Genomic DNA, 19,882 nt, shown 5'->3' with positions numbered 1-19,882 from the left:
TTAAGGATGCGCTGATAAAGGGATTGTTGACTCCTGGGTGCTGAAGTGTTAAGGGCTGTATCACTATACATCTAAAAACATCATCGCTGTTTTACCGAGAATAGCAAACAAAAAATCTCTGGGCGCGGGGAGTGCAAACTAATGTGAAAAGTTTCACCTCTGCACAGCCCTCCTTCCATTTCCAGATCCAGGCTCAGGCTGTGTTTGCTTTTTATTAAGCCCTATAAAGCAAACAGATTAGATTTACACATAGGCTGGATGAAAAAGTGAAATCTCATCAAGCACACAGCTATACCTGCTTGGAGAGGGGAATTCTTGCAGCTCACAGAAAGCTCAGGCAGAGGGATTTCACCCCACATTTCCATCTCCCCAGGTTATACCCCACCTATGAGGCTGGGCTGGATTTGGCTGTGACAGAGATGACAATCTCCTGTCTTCTTGCCGTCCTTCTGCATGGACTAATTCCATTCTCACCAAAGGACCTTAACTCCTGTGGCCAGCTGGATGTTTAGTGGAAGACACCTTGTAGTGCTGCAGCATGACCTGGAACCTACTCTGTGGATAAGTGTAAGTTTTCAATCAAGCAGACCCATCGACCTAATGTTATCCATGAGACCAAATTCACAAGGTAAAAAAAAAACCTAACGCAGCCCGGCAGGGACTCATAAATGCCCTTTTTGCCTCCAACCTGAATTAAGTGACTGTATCTCTTCTACATCATAGAATCATAGAGTGGTTTGGGTTGGAAGGGACCTTTAAGATCATCGAATTCCAACACCTCCCACCAGACCAGGTTGCTCAAAGCCCCATCCAACCTGGTCTTGAACACCTCCAGGGATGGGGCATCCACAGCTTCTCTGGGCAACCTGTTCCAGTGTCTCACCATCCTCACAGGGAAGAATTTTTTCCTAATATCTAATCTAAATCTCCCCTCTTTCAGTTTAAAGCCGTTCCCCCTTGTCCTATGGCTCTACCTCTTGATCAAGAGTCCCTCCCCAGACTAAATCCCCAGTAAATCCTACCTGACTGAGACCTACAACCTGTACCACACTCAGAGAAGCCGGGTAAGAGCTGAACGCAGGAAACAAAGGATCAAAAAAAGGGAGCAGCAACAAAAGGGTAATCAAAAAAGGCACTGACCATCTGATAGAGCGTCTGTCAAGCAAGGGCTTGTTTCGGGACATGCAGAGCTGGAGGCAAAAAACTATTTGCAGAGCATGCAAAGCTCTGCTGTTATTTTGCAGGAGACAGATCAATAACATCAAAAGCGAAGCTGTGATTTTCCTCCCTGCCATGGCTCTCATACGCTGCTATATTTCTTTTTCTGCACAGAGCAAAAGACTCGTGAGTCTGGGAAGGAACAGGCTACTAATTAATTATCTGTAGAGGGTTAGCACAAGGTGGAAATGCTCAGAAGGTCCCTCTGGGAAGTAGGGGAAGGGCTAAGATGACCATACTCATAGGAGAGAAGAACACTTGTTATAACTGAGCACTTCCATGGAGCAACTGGAGTCCCATTGACAGCTAAAGGGTCCTGTTTCAGCAAAGCACCTGCTAAATGTTCAGCCTCTTTTGCTGGATGTAGCCCAAGGAGAAGTTCAGAAACGGGTAGTTGCGATATCAAAACCCCTTTTCCTCACTCAAAGTCCTGGAGATCTAATCATACGTGGGGCAGCTTTAAGTCAAGTAACTCAGGCATAAAGGAACTAAAAGAAAGTGTAAGCCAGAAGAGATCACACCCCATGTTAGTCTGCGCAGTATCCTGCCTCCTCAATATTTACATGAAACCAATTTAGACTTTTCCAGACATTAGCAAAGCAAGTGTAAATAACGTGAATGGCTTTGAGACTGTAAGTGGATCACACTTAGGTACACCCCCTGAACTGGAAGTGGAGAGAATTTAAGTTGGTCTACACACTGGCAGCAAAAGTAAGGGAAGCAAATCTGAGCTACTCAAGCTTTTCCTTTTCCCTTTGCACAGACATTTTCACTCCGAGCTAAGGAAGAGTCACTCTTGTCACCTCTCACACAAGGAGTTCCCAGTCCCATGTTTGCCTCTGTGCCCTGTAATTTCTTCTCTCCTCTCTAAGCACAGTCCTGCTGTAAAGTGTTTCTCTGTTGGTATCCTCCTCGTGCCTGAGCTGCTGTCCCAGGGCCTGGAGGGGAGTGGGTTATATTTTTGGCTATTGCAGGAAGGGAGTTTGCCTTTTGATGTATATTGCAAAGTGCTGTATGTGCTGGCAGTCCCTTATAAATAACACCTCTGGCTCACTTTGCACATCTATGGAGGAAAGTACTTACAGTAGTTTTCTTCATGGGTAGTGGAGGAGGCAGGAAGAACAAGGGTCTTTTTCTTAAACTTAAGCGTTGTCTCTTGCAGCAGTTAAAAGCCAGATAAAACCTGGCATCCCATCCCAGGTGTTCTCCATGTGTTCCCTGTTGCTCGTTGGGTGACATGCTGGTAAACAGAGATGCTCTCCTCTCCCCAACAGCTGATTTTCCTTTTCCTTTTGATTTCTCCATGGCCCTGCACAGCCAAGCCTGCCTGAGCTCAGCAGTAGCAGCTGTTGGAAGACGCTTTCTCTCTGACTGTGAATGCTGTTTTCAGGCTCTCAGATGTTTCTTCCTTCTACTGAGCAGATTTTTGGCCAACCTCTCTGTCTCAGATGTGCTGATTCCAGCTGACTCCTCAGCCTACTATTTTGCTCTACTTAGATGAGATTGCTCTGAATAAATCACCACCATCAGGCAGAGGTGAATCCACAAGGTGCTTTTCAGAGAAGTGTTTCTATTAGAAATTTCAGAAAGCGCCACCAATGTCATTTACAAAAAGGTTAATTTATTATTGAGAGACCTTGATTGTCCATTCCTTTATGATGTCTTGCATTGTAATTCAGAGGAATGGGATATAAAAACGTCATTAAAAGATAAAAACTTTCCCAGAATAATCTTTTTTTTCCCCTCCACAAGAATTGCCTGTGTTATGCAGAACAAGCTCTGTGTTAAGCTCTGACAGGCATAACCATGCTGTGTTCTCCCCAGGTTTGCGTGCAGTGGCGTGGAACAGGCACACATTTTGACACCGCCGAACTTTTTAGTGATGATGATTCCACATCCTTTTAGAAAACAGGCTAAACTGCCATCTCCTGCCCTCAAAATCAGCACTAATATTCCTGAGTGGATTTAGTTAGAGCTATATCAGATTCTAAAATGGTCTGATAGACAGCCTCACAATTTATGAAATTAATTGTCTGTTATCAAACTGGGAATATACAGATGCTTTTTCCCCTATTTTTTTCCAGTTTCCTCTAGAATAACAGAGCCCAAATCATTCCAGACAAGCCCTGCACAGTAATTCTAGTTGATATTGTCATACAGAGCCTGCAATGATTTTATTGGCTCTGAAAAGTTCAGCCTGTTGGAACACGACAGATATACTTGGAACATCAGCACCCTTTTCCATTCAATGTTTTTTTATGGCTGAAGTATGGACCATTTTTATGGTCCTTTACTCAGGTGAGTAAACTCACAGGGGAGGTTTGCCTGAGGAACGACTGCACAGTTTGGCTTTATGAACTTATCGTTATGATCACCGTTATCAATTTTGTGCTTTTGACTATTATCCCTGATTATTAATTAATGCTTAATGCAGTTTCCCAGCAGTTCTATCAGCCTCGCAGCATCTCTGGGGAAGTGTCATTCTCCTCACTTTTACAGGGTGGAAGCTGAAGCATGAGCCTGGGCTGGATGGGAATTAGCACATCAATCAGAATTCAGGAGTTCCAGGCTGTGGTTCTCTTCTCGGATCACTGGATCCTACTTCTTCCTGCATCACAGTCACACTTTTCAAGCACACTCTCACTGCAAGCCCTATGTCTGTGCAATAATAAAGGGAGATTTTCCTATGTGCTCCTGCCACAAAAATCAAATTAAAATGGCAGCTTGCCTCTGACAGTCAACACAACTCCTCTGCAGGTTCCTCACCCCACACAGAAAGTTCTAAGGCTCCCATCATGTGTGACTTGATTTATTTGTTCAGCATTGCAATTTTACACCCCGGTTCATAAACACTGTGTCGGGTTGCTATATCCTCTTTACTCTGGCACCGACAAAAATTATAACACTCCAGTACTATAGTATTTATAGACTTAAAATCTAGCAACCGTGTCTTGCCAGACCTTGTGGATACACTAGAAAGGTTCTGAAGCATTACAGTACATTTACACAGAACACCTGCCTTGGTATTTTTTTTTAAACAAGCTGTTGAAATCTAGGCTAAAAACAGAGGTACCAACTTGTGAAGGCTATTACATTATTTTTTTTTATGGTACTTATAAAAATGCTGCATTTCTTTGGCCAAATTCTAGCCAAGAAGCCACATCTTCCTGTCTAAAATTTTTATTTATCTAAAGTGGGTTTCAAAGTGTACAGCTTGTACCTAAACACTTTCCTGCACACTATAGCTTTGTGTTGCTACACAGCTGCCAGCGGGCAAAGTGATTACTACATAGAGAATCATAGAATGGTTTGGGTTGGAAGGGACCTTAAAGATCATCTAGTTCCAACCCCCTGCCATGGGCAGGGACACCTCCCACTAAACCAGGTTGCTCAAAGCCCCATCCAACCTGGCCTTGAACACCTCCAGGAATGGGGCAGCCACAGCTTCTCTGGGCAACCTGGGCCAGTGTCTCCCCACCCTCACATATAGGGCCAAACTCTTTCTTGTACGGCAAAAGAAAACATCCTTGTGATGAAAGACAGATAACTCAAGGTCAATGAAGGATATATAATGGACTGTTCTGCTTATCATATGGTCATGAAAGAACAGCAGAGTGTAAACAAAAAAACCCGTGCTCACCCACACCATTCCCCTACTGTCAAAGGCAAATTAAGAATGTTTTGTCTTTTCCTCATTGCCCCACGTTGGTGCAATGAGGCCAAGAGAAAAGTTTGGCTAGAGCCTCACTCTTAAAAACAAGAACAACTAGTGACTTTAATTAAAAAGTGTTTTCTGCTGTGACAGCCTTACTGATTTTCCTGTGATGGGAAATTTTGAACTGGAGACGTTCTTAGACAAGGGAAAAAAGGCACTTTCATAAGAATAACTGCAGGTTCTTTTGGGCAGAAGGCGGGCAGTTTAAGTAAAAACTCAAATTGCTAAGGCAAACTAAATGAAGGTAAATCTGCGTTCTATAGAGCAAGACTTCAATTTCATAAACTAACATGCAACTGTTTCTGGTGTTGCTTAACTGTGAACAGGATTGAACATGTGCATTTCCAGGTTTTAAATTTAACACTGAGTATTACAGCAGTGTTTCCACTTCTGCATTAAATAAACTTTAGTGCTAAAATGGAATATTGGGATCTTAATGACTTTGCTTTAATAAGACTTAAACTTTTAATTAACCTGCCAAGACAAATTACAGCCCATAGCTCTTAGGTAACTATTGCAGACAGCTGAGACTCAACACCAATGCCTCTTCTGGGAGAGGGATTAATGGCAGCTTGGAATGAGTCTGCTTTTTTCAGCAACGAAAAAAAGTACATTAAACAATCACTGTGGCTAGAAGAAAGCTGAGTGCTAGTTTTATGGAGCAATCTTTAAATTACAACCAAATGAATTTGGGTATATGAACGGTTTCAGCAGGTCAGTCGAATTTAAAATGAAATATTATTGAATCAGAAACGGAGGAAGAATACCCAGAGTGCTCGGCTGTCAGGCAGCCCACAGGCAGCATCCTTTCCCCCTCTGACAGCAACAAATTGGTGCCTTTGCACTGAGCTGTCAGGACACTTTGCTGCCAGAGAAACCGAGAGACCTGTTTAGTTAATTTGTTCTTCTTAAGAAATCTCAGCTTCTTTCTGTTAGCAAGGAGAAACAAGGATTCCTGTTACTCTGGCTCCTACTACCAAGCCTTTTGGTGCTCTTTATTGGAGTTTTAAAGGCAGTAATCTGCCTGAACTCCAGCTTGAGTAGTTTTGACAGTGCTCAAAGGCAGGACTGTTGAATGGTGCTGCTGTGCGCTCTTCAATCATTCCTGTACCTCTGCTCCAGAAGGAGAAAAAACACAATCAACCAAACAAAAAAACGTAAATAAAAAGAAGATCAAAGGAAGAAAATGAAGCAGGAAATTTCAAGCCTGTAATCCATCATTGGCACTGGGTAGAATCTCATTACAGATATAGTTACTAAAAAGGCCTACAAAACACTTACAAGATATTTAGGGCCTAACAGTATTCAGCCTGTTGCTAAATCCATACCCTACAAGCATTCTCTCCGAAACCACACAAAGCTGCCGTGCAATTTGAGTATGTGCGTTAATAGCTGGCCTCAAGGCATATTTAGACGTTTAGGAATAATACAGGAAATCCTTACCAATAGCAGTAGTAAGAAAAGAAACCACTTCCGATTCCTTGCCATCATTGTAGAAGGCTAAATGCCATATTCCTGAATCTAAATACTGGATAAAGCCCGTCTCGTGGCTGGACAAGGGCACAAAAGCTCGGTGTTGCCGTTGAGGTCCTTCTAAGCTTCTCGCCTCCTGTGTCAGTAGACGTCTTCCATCAAGGAGCTCGACAAAGTCAAACTGAAACATAAAAAAGAGTGATGTTTGTGTGTATTTCAGGCTTCCTCAAGCTTAGTGTCTTGCTCTGGGTCTGTCTGACGATGGAGACAGACATACTTTGCATCGAGTATTAGAAACGTACATCTACAGAAGCATCACAAACAGGACTTTCTCTGGTAACTCAAGTACATTGCTGGACTACCTGCAAGTAACCATTTTGGAAATAGCTAGTACATTAATGTATTTTTCCATAATTATACGAATCAAGACACCATCTTTATTTAGAATGTGACTTAGGGCATATTGACCCTACCGATGTGTTCTCATTGGTAGGGTGAGGGCAACATGAGGCAGGGAAACATGAACTCCAGGTACAATGCCTAAATTTCACTGTAAGTATGATGATAAGAAACTTATTTGTTATCTTCTTTGTGTCTAATAAGGAAATAATAAAGAATATAGACAGAAAAATATATCTAGCCTAACCGGGTTGTTTGCCAGAATTGCTATGGGTCACCAAGAAAAAGAGGTGTTTGCAAGTGAATTCTGGTAGAGGTTTTGCAGAAGTATCTCACTTAATCAGCAAGGGTTTTATCTTAAAGCTATAGCAAAAGTGATTTAAAGATTGCAGAAGATGAAGATGGAAAAGAGACAAAGTAATATATAAAAGAAGTCCCATTTAGGGAGTGGCTTTTGGAAGTTTTCCTCAAAAGGACATATTTATTTTTCACCAGGGTAACAAGCTGAACAACTGCTTTGATTTTGCTCCTCGTATTGCAACTACCTTTAGTTCCCTATTTAAATAACTTTCCACTGACTTTCTGTAATAATTGTATTTTGTCTGGTAATAAATTAATGGGACGAGTCAGATACAAGCTCAGCAGACATCACAACTGCTAAGTGAACCTTATCTAATCTGACTTTAATCATGTGTTTAGGCTAACAGGACGTCTCGGGAGCAGAATCCAGCAGTTGAGGCACAGATTAGATTTTTCTGTTCCCTGACCACTCGGTTTTGTGCCTCTCATCCAGTTGGTCAAATAAGCTTGTAGTTTTTGGCAGAAAGGAGGAAAACAGGCAGAAAGAAACACCACCACTTATTTTTGTATGAGTCAATGTTGCTGTACTGGATGGTTGCTGAGTGTTGGTTGAATGTGGCAGCAATATTTAGGCTTCTTATCCCTTTTGACTTCACTGTAGCAAAATTTGGCTGCTTCTGCTATATTATGAAGTTGTCTGGTATGGTCTTCAAAGTCAATCAAGATAAGGACTTGACAACATGTTCTTTCCGCCGCAATCATTGCTAAGTTAAAAAAAAATTAAGTGTGTTTATTTCCAACAATATTTTGAAAAATACGCTATATGTGTCACAGCTTGCACGTGACATGGCAAAATTTGTCCCTGGAGTATTTTAATTACTTTATTGTTAATTATTTATTTACATGAAATAAATTTTGCGCCTTGCTTTAATTTTTTTTTTATACATTTCAGTATAGAGATGTCTGAAATTTGGTGCTGAAGTGTCTTTAGAGAACGTAAAAGCTGGCACACCCGCAAAGGGAATTCCTTTTGAGTGTCTACCCTAAGGTTAGCTTCGTCAGAGACAGAGTTTCTGTTTTGAATAATAAATTGAACAATATTTTAAAAAAATATACAATATAAAAAAAACCCTAAAAATTTAATGCAAATATAAAATCTAAAAATATATAATTGAAAATGTCATTTTCTTTTTTGAAAAAAAATAATGATTTAGTGATTTGCAGTTGAAGAGGATCTTAGGGAGGGGTTGGTTTGATGGACACTTTGCGAGCCAGGTATCTGTCTCCACTCTGAGGATGAGCTATTGCCTCGGCTGGTCCCTCGTCAGGTCTCAGTGTGGGTACGACTGACACAGCCAAGAAGGGCAGTGAGAGAACATCACGGTGCTGTCGGGTCGCTGGGAAAGTCTCAGTGGAGTTGAGTTTGACTGAGGAACACACTGGCCAAGTGCAATGAAGAAGTTAAAACCAGTAAGAGGAAACCCTACATATTTCCATTTCCATTTTGGAGCAGGATGGAACAGACTGACATTTTTAGAAGGTAACTGCAGACACCGTAGGTAAAGTTCATCTCACCAAGTGCTGACATCTCCGTGGCAGCTTGAATTAGTTTTCTAGGACCACTGCACTGCAGTCAAAGAGAGAGACACTTCTGGAATGCAATCATCTGCCTCATCCTAAAGCTGACGTCTAAGAAATGTGCTGTGAATTATGCCTTACAAGCATCCATTCCTTGCTATGACGCTTAGAAATGTGAACATCTTACATGCAGATGGTTAAAGCTCAGTGAGATGAAAACAATTTGAAGGCACCCAGCTACGGTTGGGAGCTGCTGTAGTCACAGTCCAATCTGGGTAATGCTTACTTGGGGCTTCCTATCAAAAGTAAAAGTTTATTTTTATAAATATTTGCAAGATGCTGCTGAGGATGTTGATGAGTTCACAAAGTTATTAGTTATTAGCTTTAAATATTAATTGAACCACAAATGGATTGTGCTTTATTGCATTTTAATACATTCAGAGATTTGTAATATGCAATTAGAGTTATCGCAAGAAGGCAATTGTAGATAAAATATCATGTTAATCAATTCAAATTGTACAAATGGAAAAATGCCTCCCACAAGCTGTGATGGCCAATCCCTAAAATTTATGATTTAACAAAATTTGGCCTAGGTTAAAAAGAGTTTAAACAATGATTTGATCTAGGAATACTAAATCTAATAGACTATAATTAAATTGTGTTACTTTTATTATGATTTGTTGATAAGAATAAGAAGAAATGCCTTTAGTTAACAGTAAACTATTTTAGGCTTCTGCAGGATCTATTTCTAAGACTACAGAAATTTGGAGCTTGCAATTTCTTCCTACTTATTAGTGTGATAAATATCTAATTATCTATCATGGAAGAAAAACCTGATCATCAGCTAGAACTTTACTACTTCCACTAACTAGACAGGCTGGGGAAAAATAATTGACCCTTTATTAAATTCTTCCAGAGGGGACTGTATCGTTGCTCTAAGCAGACATTTTGCCAAAGTCTTGTTTATGAAATTGCTTACAAAATCTGAAAATATAAAACTCATCGGGTAGATTTATGGGGTGCAGCAGATACTCTGGATTATGCAAAAGAAAAGATGAGATTTGTGTAATGTGTATTAACTACGACAGACAAGTTTACAATTTTGACACAGAAAACAGGTTACCTATTTAATGACTCCTAAGACTCCTAGGACTAATAAACTATGGTGAGATTAAACATCATATAAAAAACACAGAAGGACAGCGGGTTTATAAAATAATAAATCTAGGAAAAGGGATAATTTAAAAACTAAATTAAATATTAACAAGTAATAAATCAATATTGATTCAATATCTGCAGCTTCATTAAGTTATTTCTTCAGAACAGGGTCAGGTCTGTGATCTGTTTCTATTAGTCTACCATGATTTTTATTGTTTGAATAAAAAAATGTCTCCCTGTTCATTTTTGGTGATGTTTTGGTCCAGAGGATGATTTTTTTTAAAACACTTGGCAGCTCTCCATTAGTGGCTACGGAAAAAGCAGCACTTACAAGGATTCTGAGCGAGCGCGTTGCCTCCTCCAGAATGTAGTATTGACAAACAAGTGCCACATCCCACAACGAACCCCTCATTCTCAGCTGAGGCGCCGACTGATACACAACCACGCTCTTTTAAATGGGAAAGGTCCCGGCTCTGAGAAATCACTCACGATATCCCAGTAAAAATGAAGTGAAAGAAAAAACAGCAGCAATGGTGAAGTCGGTGTGGGCTTCTGAATTGCTTAGAACGTTACTATGGTTGGGTATAGAGCTCTGTTACATTTAAAGATTTTTTGTTTTAAGGCCAACAGACTTGAGATTTAGGTGTGAAATTGTACATTTGAATCATAGAATCGTCTAGGTTGGAAGAGACCCTTGGGATCATCGAGTCCAACCATCTACCCTACTCTACAAAGTTCTCCCCTATACCATATCCCCCAACACCACATCTAATTTGTAATTTAAACAATTGAAACTATTCGTGTACTAACTCCTGATCCATAACAGTAATTAATAATGATAATAAACAAGTAAAATCAATACAGACTTCTGATGTACAGTTAGTATTATGTGGCCATGACTCGAGTTTTTATTGAAATAATAGAGAAGTTTTAAGTTTTAAATGTTTGAATCTCCCTGTAAAAAGAGACTGATTGAAATGGGCAATAACAACACTACTGTGTCACCGAATTTATGACCTGCTGATCCTATTGAAATATTTTAATTCTGCAGAAAAGAAGGCAGAGAAAGTGTAGATTTATGACACCTCTTTGACATAAATAAGTTGCAGGTGTGTTAATATGTAGAAAATACCATATTGCCCAGAAAGATTTTAATAAATATATTTGTTTGTTCAAAAAGAAAATAAAGGCAGGGTATTTCTATAAATCTGAAATAGTTGTGTTGTCTGCTAGGCTTTTCAGTTAATAGTGGAGGGCAAGGGTAAGCTACTACATTAATATAAACCTGGTAATACTTCAATAACTTGCTGATGCAAGTGGAAGTAAGATGCTTTGCATTACCAACGAGAGTTATGCCCTAATGTATTGATCAATCTGGTTAAGAGCAGCTTAGAAACTGAAATGGAAAGTAGAGAAAATAATATACAAAATCCTTATTTAAGGGCATGGTTCTTCAGAGCTTTTCCCAGAAAATGACTTCTTGACGTGGCTTTTGCCAAGGTGCGTCAAGAAAAGCACCCACTTTCATTTTATATTATTCTACAGAATAATAACCGTATCTTGATTTCTGCCTAAGAAAACTGGAGGCTTTTTGTAAAACTTGATTTTGTTTGGTTACACAGCAATTACTGGGCCCTGACCAATCTCGGCCTAATCTGACAGCCAATGTCCATAATGTGGAGCGTTGGCTCAAGGCATTTCAGCACAGAAGACACAAGCAAATCTTGCTCCCATGAGGGTGAGTGACTGGGGTCTTGCTGCTCTTACTATGAGAGGGGAAAGGCAGAGGCTAAAAGAGGGAGACAGACCTGAGAACGCTGAAGAGAGGATTCTCTTTGATGCAGTTCCAGTGTGGCTGCTTCAAGGGGCACTGGATGGAGAAGGTGGTATCTCACACTGCTTGGAGCAACCAGCTCAGTGACCACGAGCCCACAAAAGCCTTTTCCTCCCCTGGTAACTCGCTGCCTTGGACACCTGCCTGCTCAACCCATGCCTACAGCCCATCAGGTTAATGTCTGTAAATTCTGCAATTGTCACTTGTTATCTTTCTCGGGATAGATGACCTCTAACATCTCACAAGCATGCAACAAATTCTTGAAACAAATAGCTGAAATAAAACAATAAGGCATAAGAACACACAATTTAAGACAACTAGTATTTAATTGAAATGAGGTCCCATTACCTGTGTATGTGATGGTGGGAGGCCTTTTCTGCCATAGATGCCAACCAGAGCAGCTTTTCCTAAAGATACATTGAATTTCAGATGCACTGGGTGGTCAATGAACACCTGAGATCTCCAAAAGATACCAGGAGGGATCTTCTGTGTGGCTCGTCTGCCAACATCGATTTCTCCAGAGTCTATAAAACTGTCGTCTGGAAAGAAACTACTGGGCTTTCCTGCCAAAACACAGGAAAAAAAATCTTGGATTAGCCTTAGATCCTAAAAAGTAACCCAATCATAGTGGTATCTCTGACAAAGATCTTGAGAAACAGCCTATTAGTGTCCTGAGATCTTCAGAGCACTTTGCATAGCCATTCCATACAGTTATGGGAGGAAAAACTGGCAGGGTTATTCCCGGCTTCAGTAACTGTTTTGTTTGAAAACACGAACATGGGAAGAGCAACCTGAAGAAAAATGGCCTTTTGTTTAAATTGTAACATCAGCGAGTGTGTAATTACATTCTGGAGATAAGAATAAATCATCTGACATTATATCCGAAGCGAATGTAAGTTGACGGATGGAGAAGTCATTATTAAATTAGCAAAGAGAAGTGTAGTAACAGTGAGGTAGACACGTGTCACAGGATGGAATGGTAGTGCGGAGAACAGCAGCATGAACGATGCCTAAGTGGGGAAAGGAAAATGTTTCTCTATTAAATTAATTCTTGACAGTCGTAACAGTATTTGAAATTTGCTCAACAGTCCGTAAAAAGCTAAAGAAAATAAAGGACGGAAAGAAATGAAGGAAATCATACCCTGCACTTGAGTAATATCTGCTAAGAAACATGAGAGGTTTTAATTGGGTTTCAGTACAATCTGTAAAGTGTGTTATGATTATCCATCTTCTTTCAGAAGACAAGCAAATGGAGGCATCTGTTTCCTAAAGCGACCACCAGCCGGAGAGCCTGGGAATCCCGATGGAATCGGTATGTGCCATAACATCCAAAGGACTCAGCAGGGAGCTCAGCATCCCTGAACAAACACATCTGAGAAATTCCAGGTTAGAAATTCATACACTCCCAGCTCTCAAAACTGGTGGCCACTTCAAAAATCAGGACCTAGAGGAAGCCCAGGGAACGAGGGGCAGAGTGAAAAATTACATTTTTAATTAATTAATTACATTTAGCGTGCCATTACAGCACACTACTCCCTGCTTCACAGATCAGGCAATTCTAACAAAATGAGATGGAAACTTTCAGGAACACACAATCATTTGAAGAAAAATCACATTGTGAAATATTTTTTTTTTGTTCCAGAGCCTACACTCAGGAAATGGGCAACAAATATATCTTTTCCCATCCATCATGAATTCAAGTCAAATAATCTTAGAATTTACTTCTCGTGTTGAAAAAGTGATTGGTATATAACCTTTCATTTAATTGTTTCAAATAACAATATTTCCTTTAATATTATGTAATATTAATGATAGTATTTCCTTAAACTTCTCCATAGACCATCCCAACATAAACTCTCCAGGAGAAACAGATGTAAATTGTCAGCTGCCTCTGTAGAATCCATATAGGAATTATATGCATATTAACTACTAACAAAAGAAGCCTCTGAAGAAGTTTCTTTGTAGGATGGAGAATTTTTCTCTCTGTTTTTTTTTTTTTGTTTGTTTTGTTCTGTTTTATCTTATGTAAAACTTTCTAGCAGAACTTTTGGTCCAAATAAGACTAAACCCTTATTTAAAGCTGGGAACTGCTTGAGTGCGCTGTTGAAGCAGGACTTGGTGGCACGTTTCATTTCTGTGCTACCCTGTGGCAGAAGTTTTTACGTACCAGCGCAGCCTAGAAAGCAAAGGGCATACACATCTTCATAGAAAAAATGCTACTGGTAATTTTATAAGATCCTTGTTTATCTTTGTTCATCGTATTGAAATAAATACAGGGGGGAAATCTGCTGATTTTTTATCCTTTTTTTAGTCAAAGTGTATATTAATAGAGATAATCAGAAGTGGCTTAGGTAAATGGACATTCTTTCCGAATCATTTTGTGCTGATAGAGTGCAATTGTACAATGAAAATCAACTACCTTGATTCCGAAGGGGATTACTTTATCAACCGGATTGTTAATATTTATTTGGCATTCTAAAATGACTTTTCACACTGTCAGGATTAAAGGAAGGTTCCCATGTCTTCATGCCATTATTGTCCGATGAAAAAATTCGGTATTCTATTAAAAAAAAAAGAGCTGAAGACATCATGTTTTGGATCAAATGAAGGATATATTATTTTTCTGATTACTACTGACATGTTTTATAGATTCTTAGAAATTCAGATGAAAACCTGAAGTATTTGATATGTGCCCTGATTGCTCATTAATAAAGATCGTACAAGGGAGTGGATCAGGGAGGGTGAGAATTGAATATGAGAGACGTTGCTGTGCAAGGGACAGCCTGGAGGGAATGAGCACAGCACGGATTCTGCCCATCCAGAGACCAGTGCTTGCTCATGAGGGCGAAACCGCTTCTGTGATTGATTCCATTTCACAGAAATAACTGTTTGTACACACGATTACAAAGTTTATGTCTCCTCTGGGTAGACAGTTGTGTGTCTGAGAAGCTGATATCCCAAGAGCTGTTAGACCATGTTGCCGGCGGTTGACATTTACACCGATATAGAAGTCTAAAGAAAGGTTCTTCTCACCAGGCTGAATTCAGCCCCTGAAATCCATCCCTGTTTCATCAGTCTTAGCCTACAGGAATATCAGGCCCTATGGACTGGATACTTCATAAAGAAAGTACAATAAAAACGTTATTTCAGCTTCTAATCAGAAATTAGGTTTTAATCAGAATATCTGACTCCTTAAAATTAACTTCAGGTCTGAATTCTTAATTGGGCTGTCAATTACTTTGCTCTTTCCACACATTGCCTTGAACTTTTTAGTTGTCGTAGCAACTATTCCAAATTTATTTGGATATCAAAATGAAGTATTTCATTCCGGCCCTTGTTGGATCTGCTTGTATTTCTGACAGCAAGGTACCCTGACTCAGCAAAACGTTTAAGAACAGACTTCCATTTCTCTGACTTCAATCACATTTAATTACATGCTTAAAAGTAAGCATGTGATTAAATGCTTTGCTAAATAGGGATGGGTTTAAACACAGGCAAATGCTGTGCTGGAGAACAGCCACAGATGAGAAGGAAGGACCATTGCTGAGAATTTGCAAGACAATGGTAATGATTCACGCAGATCAGAGGAAAGGCTATTCTAACACATTCCAGCCGATTCCAGTGTGATCAAGCAGGCTTTCAAATATATTTCAATTAATTTTTTTTTATAAATTTCAATGTTCTGGTTTAGAATAGCAGCCCGAATAGTCCAGAATTACTTGCATAGTCATGTGAGGGGGAGAGAGCTGCATTTTAAGGCTGGACAGGAATACGTGTTTTTTTGTTAGGACAAGATATTCTCCCCTAAACCTCACAGATTCCCTAAGATCTGTACAAAGCACAACCTTGAGGAGTCTTCTAATGACATAATCTAGTATTTCCCAGATTTCTCTTTTAGCAGAGCTTTTGGGCAGCAATTGAAACTCCTACTGATGTCACTGTAAGCGTGGCTGAAAGAGAAATCAAGTGGAGGTCTTTGACTGTGAGGCAGTTTGGGATACATCCATTTATTTTCATTTGGACTTTTAAAAGGAAACGGACAGATCAAAACTAGATGTTTCAAAAATAAAACATATGGCAAGTTGGAGGGGGGAAAAAAAAAGGGATCTGTGATGAAGTATTTTTGAATACGACAGCAGGGATATCTGCAGCTTGCTGCACTGTCTAGGAAGGTTTGCTGAGAATAACCCGCTCAGCTGATTTTTCCTTGTGGCAACTTGATGTCAGCCATCAGTTGCTGGTAAATACACTGTTTTAAGACACACACATAATTATGGCCTTTATTTGGACTAATAAAGACAGATAAGCTCTTAAAGAAAAAACAAAACAAAACAAAACAAAACTACTACAATTAATTTAAATTAAATATGTAAACATAGGCTCTCAGCCAAAGTCTAGGGAACTCTGGTGAAACTTTTGAGTTCAATGAGTTGCCAGAACAGTAGCACACTTCTTATCTCTTGCCCACAAACCTTCCTCCCCCAAAATAACTACCAAAAATAGCCAATGACTTTGATTTTACTGGAATCTGTTAACCTCGTCTAAAGAAGCTTGTCACACAAACGAAAGAGCTTTCTGAAAATTGGAATTTCTCATTTCTCCAGCTAGGTCTTGGGAGGGATTGAATTAAAACTGCAAGGTGTCGACACCGTGATAATTTGTGGAGACTCCTTTTGCAAAGTGATGTCCAACTCTGGAGTGCCAAAACTCACAGTGTAGTAACTCTTAATAAATGTTTTGGTCCTCAAAACATTTGGTACTAGATGGCAATCATAGAATCATAGAATGGTTAGAGTTGGAAGGGACCTTAAGGATCATCGAGTTCCAACCCCCCTGCCATGGACAGGGACACCTCCACTAGACCAGGTTGCTCAAAGCTCCATCCAGTCTGGTCTTGAACACTTCCAGGCATGGGCATCCACGACTTTTCTGGGTCTTGAGACTTCTCCGGGCCTTTCCCATGAGTAGGGAAACCAAAATATTTTTGTACTGTTGTAGAAAACGCTTGATCCAATGCTGCTGGAATCATTTAATTTTCAAGGCATGTTTTTTTCCCATGAAAACAGCCACTGAAGGCAGGGTTTTCATGATGGCTTTCTGTAGACTGTGAGATACAGTGCAGATGGTTCCACACTGAGAATGCCCTGGATGTGGGGTGAGGGTTGCACACAGTTTTATCGCATTAGTGGACATCAGAAGAGTATGAAACTTAGAAACATATGGAAACAAGACCGATGACTACTAGTTTTAGATGGGAAAGACTGGAAAAACCACCTGATGATGGCAGCATTGAAGGTAATGGAACATGAGATTGGATGGCTGGAGTTCAGAGGCAGACAGAAGACTCACAACATGGACACACACCAACCATACCTTCACTGGTTCCTTTGCCTTTCCTGTCAGGTAACTCTAACCCTGTGCCCCCCGAAGGATATAAGGAGACGTCCGTTGGCACTGGCCAACTGCTGGCTGTGTCTTCCGTGATTTCATACATCTGCCCTTCCATCGGCTGCAGGTGCCAGTTTAGGCCAAACAGGTGCATGGCTGTGGTGAGCAATGAGAAAAGTCATCTTTTTCTGTTTGGGAGAGTTGCAGAACTACAGGGGCACTTTCTAAGCCCTCATTCCCCTGCCTTATTAGTGGTCAATGCTTTAGAACAAGAAGGGGATTAATGTAATTAGACAGCCCCTGCTACTTCTACCATACCAACTCCCTAGGTCTTTCCACCCACTTAAACTCCTTTTAGATCAGCTGTACCAATCCACTCTGCTGCTTCCAGTAGAACCAGTCCTGACTCATGGCCTGCATGAGAGAGTAACCAGGCACAGTGTTTCAGAAAGCTCCCGAGGCTGGGGTGACGATGCGGTGAACACAGAAATACAAGGAGGATTATTTATCAACATACCAATACATCCCAGGAAACTGCACTCGGGTTTGTTTTGCTGTATTCACAGCATTATTTTTTTACCCACCAGTTATACACAGAAGCTCTTACAGACATTTCTGATAGCTTTTCCTGAATAAGACCAAGTAAAAACTAAGGCAATTTAAGACCCATCTCACACACACGCCTTTGTGTTCAGCACCACAAATGCGAGCGACTGTGACTGAGCGCGCTCCTTAGCACAACTCCCCTCTTCAGATCAAAGATACGGCCTCAACATCTGAAAACAAGCAGCACCATTCGGAGCTGTGTGATATCGGGGCACAGCTCTCTGTGGACGCAAAGTCATCCAGCGCACACATGAATCTATTGCAAGGCAATACATAAAGACGAGTGAAGTTAAGGAACAAGACGGAATACTTAAAAAGCAAACACATGTATGAGGAGTATGGAAAATCACATGCTTATACAACTAAGACTTGCCCCTTGAAAATATAAAGCAAAAGAATGTGGCTTCCCATATCAGTTCTTCTGTCCCCAACATAAACATTTCATACTCAATCAGTATCCACTTTAGCTTCAGGCTCCGATATTTGCTACACTTGGAATGACATTTCTTTTTTAAGGGAACGCCTTGATATTTTACACTATAATTTCTCCAAGAAACTCTACAACGACCCTAGCATCACAGCCATTTAACATAAACAAAACCAGTAAAGAAATAGAGCATTTCCATTGCCTATAGCTCTCATTTTATTCACGAAGATACATCTGAGCTTGGCAAACGTTGTCAGGGAGGAGTGGTTAGTTTATTTAAACCCGTGCATCAGGAAAAATCTTTTCAAGAGGACTGAAAAGTAATCCGAGTAGTTCTCCAAAACCAGCATGTTTAGGCAATTTAGCAAAATCAGTGATTTTTTCCACTTCAGTCTCAATTAGGTCATCTATCATTTACTAACATGAATAAGCTTGTCTTTGCACTGCTACGACATCACAAAACAGGAGAGAAACACTCTCCTTTTGCCATGTAAGTGGGGACGAGGTTTGTTAAAAAAGTCTTAACCATCAAGAAAGAAAATACTCTCCCAAAACTCCCAAAGAGCAAGGAAGAGCAGCAAGGAAGGTCTCCCGAGGACCTGTCCAAAACTCAAACATTTTTATATGGGTACACATACCAAGCAAGAATGTCACCAACACAACTGGTAATTCAACCAGGACACTTTAGGCAGAGGGGCCAGTATTTTCCTCTGAAAGGAATATATTTCCTTTACTTGGCAGAGAAACTGTGCAGGGGAAGAGAGGAAATCAGGCTGGGAGCAAAGAAATTGCATCAAGTATTTGGCATTGCTACACTTGCATGATATCTTTGTGCTTCTAGAGCCCTCATCATCAGAGTGCCTGGGCACTTCATAGCTATTAACCTCATAAAACATCATCAGGTAGGAATCTGCTATTTTTACTTCACAGAAAGGAAAAAGAGAACTACAGCAGATGAAAGGACTGACTCAGTTCACTTGTTTGGGCATTAAAATGTGATTGTGTGTTAATTCACTTAATTTACTCTATGCTCACAGGTTCATAAGCCCCAACAGGCATCTTATGCTCCCCTCCGCCAGCATCAGTACCGGATGCTGCCTGGGAATGCCATCCAGACTGGACCCCTCCATGGACCAGAGAGTTACCCAGGTGGCGCTGAGCTGTTACAGAGCTCAGGGGCTCAGGTGCTCTGAGCACGTACAAGTTCTCCTGTTTAACCACATGGAGGTTTGAAGTTCCAAGCAGAATGAAAACTCTATTGTTCACTCCTCCTCTGCTGGCCCCAAGCGCTTAATCCCAACTCCATCTACCAGTTGTCTTCATATTACGACTTGCATGAGCTTATACTGGGCATCACTGGTTCAGGTGGGAATTGAGCCAGTGGGGTTTTTACCACTAGACCCTTTGAATTGCTTTAGCATTTGGAAGTCATAGTGTAAGGGTCACACAAACTCTCAGGAACACACTGTTTCCCCAAAGGACATAGTTTCCCCTCCTCTCCTTAGAAGAAATTTATTGCTTGTATTTACTTATTATTTACTGCAAGAAAATCATAGAATCATAGAATTGTCTAGGTTGGAAGGGACCTTTCAGATCATCGAGTCCAACCATCAACCTAACACTGACAAAAAACACCACTAAACCATATCTCTATGCACGTCTACCCATCTTTTAAACACCTCCAGGGGTGTTATGAAGGAGAAGAATTCAGCATCGTTTCAGGTGTAGTGGGAAAGGTGAGTATTTCTTCCAGGCAGACAAAATGCATTTAAAAACACCTGAGAGG

The 19,882-nt window shown here is 40.4% G+C and overlaps 1 protein-coding gene across 1 annotated transcript in view; it reads right to left on the bottom strand.

The window, feature by feature from the left end:
* Positions 1-19,882, bottom strand: part of TENM4 (teneurin transmembrane protein 4) — a 374,463-nt gene that overhangs the window by 178,193 nt on the left and 176,388 nt on the right. Inside the window, 3 exon segments of the mRNA XM_074146667.1 lie at positions 6,377-6,587; positions 12,024-12,238; positions 17,049-17,219. Coding sequence (XP_074002768.1) covers positions 6,377-6,587; positions 12,024-12,238; positions 17,049-17,219 — 597 coding nt within the window.

Source organism: Numenius arquata, chromosome 1, assembly GCF_964106895.1.
Source record: "Numenius arquata chromosome 1, bNumArq3.hap1.1, whole genome shotgun sequence".
NCBI classification, from domain to species: Eukaryota; Metazoa; Chordata; class Aves; order Charadriiformes; family Scolopacidae; genus Numenius; species Numenius arquata.
This window is presented reverse-complemented; position numbering and strand designations above follow the sequence as displayed.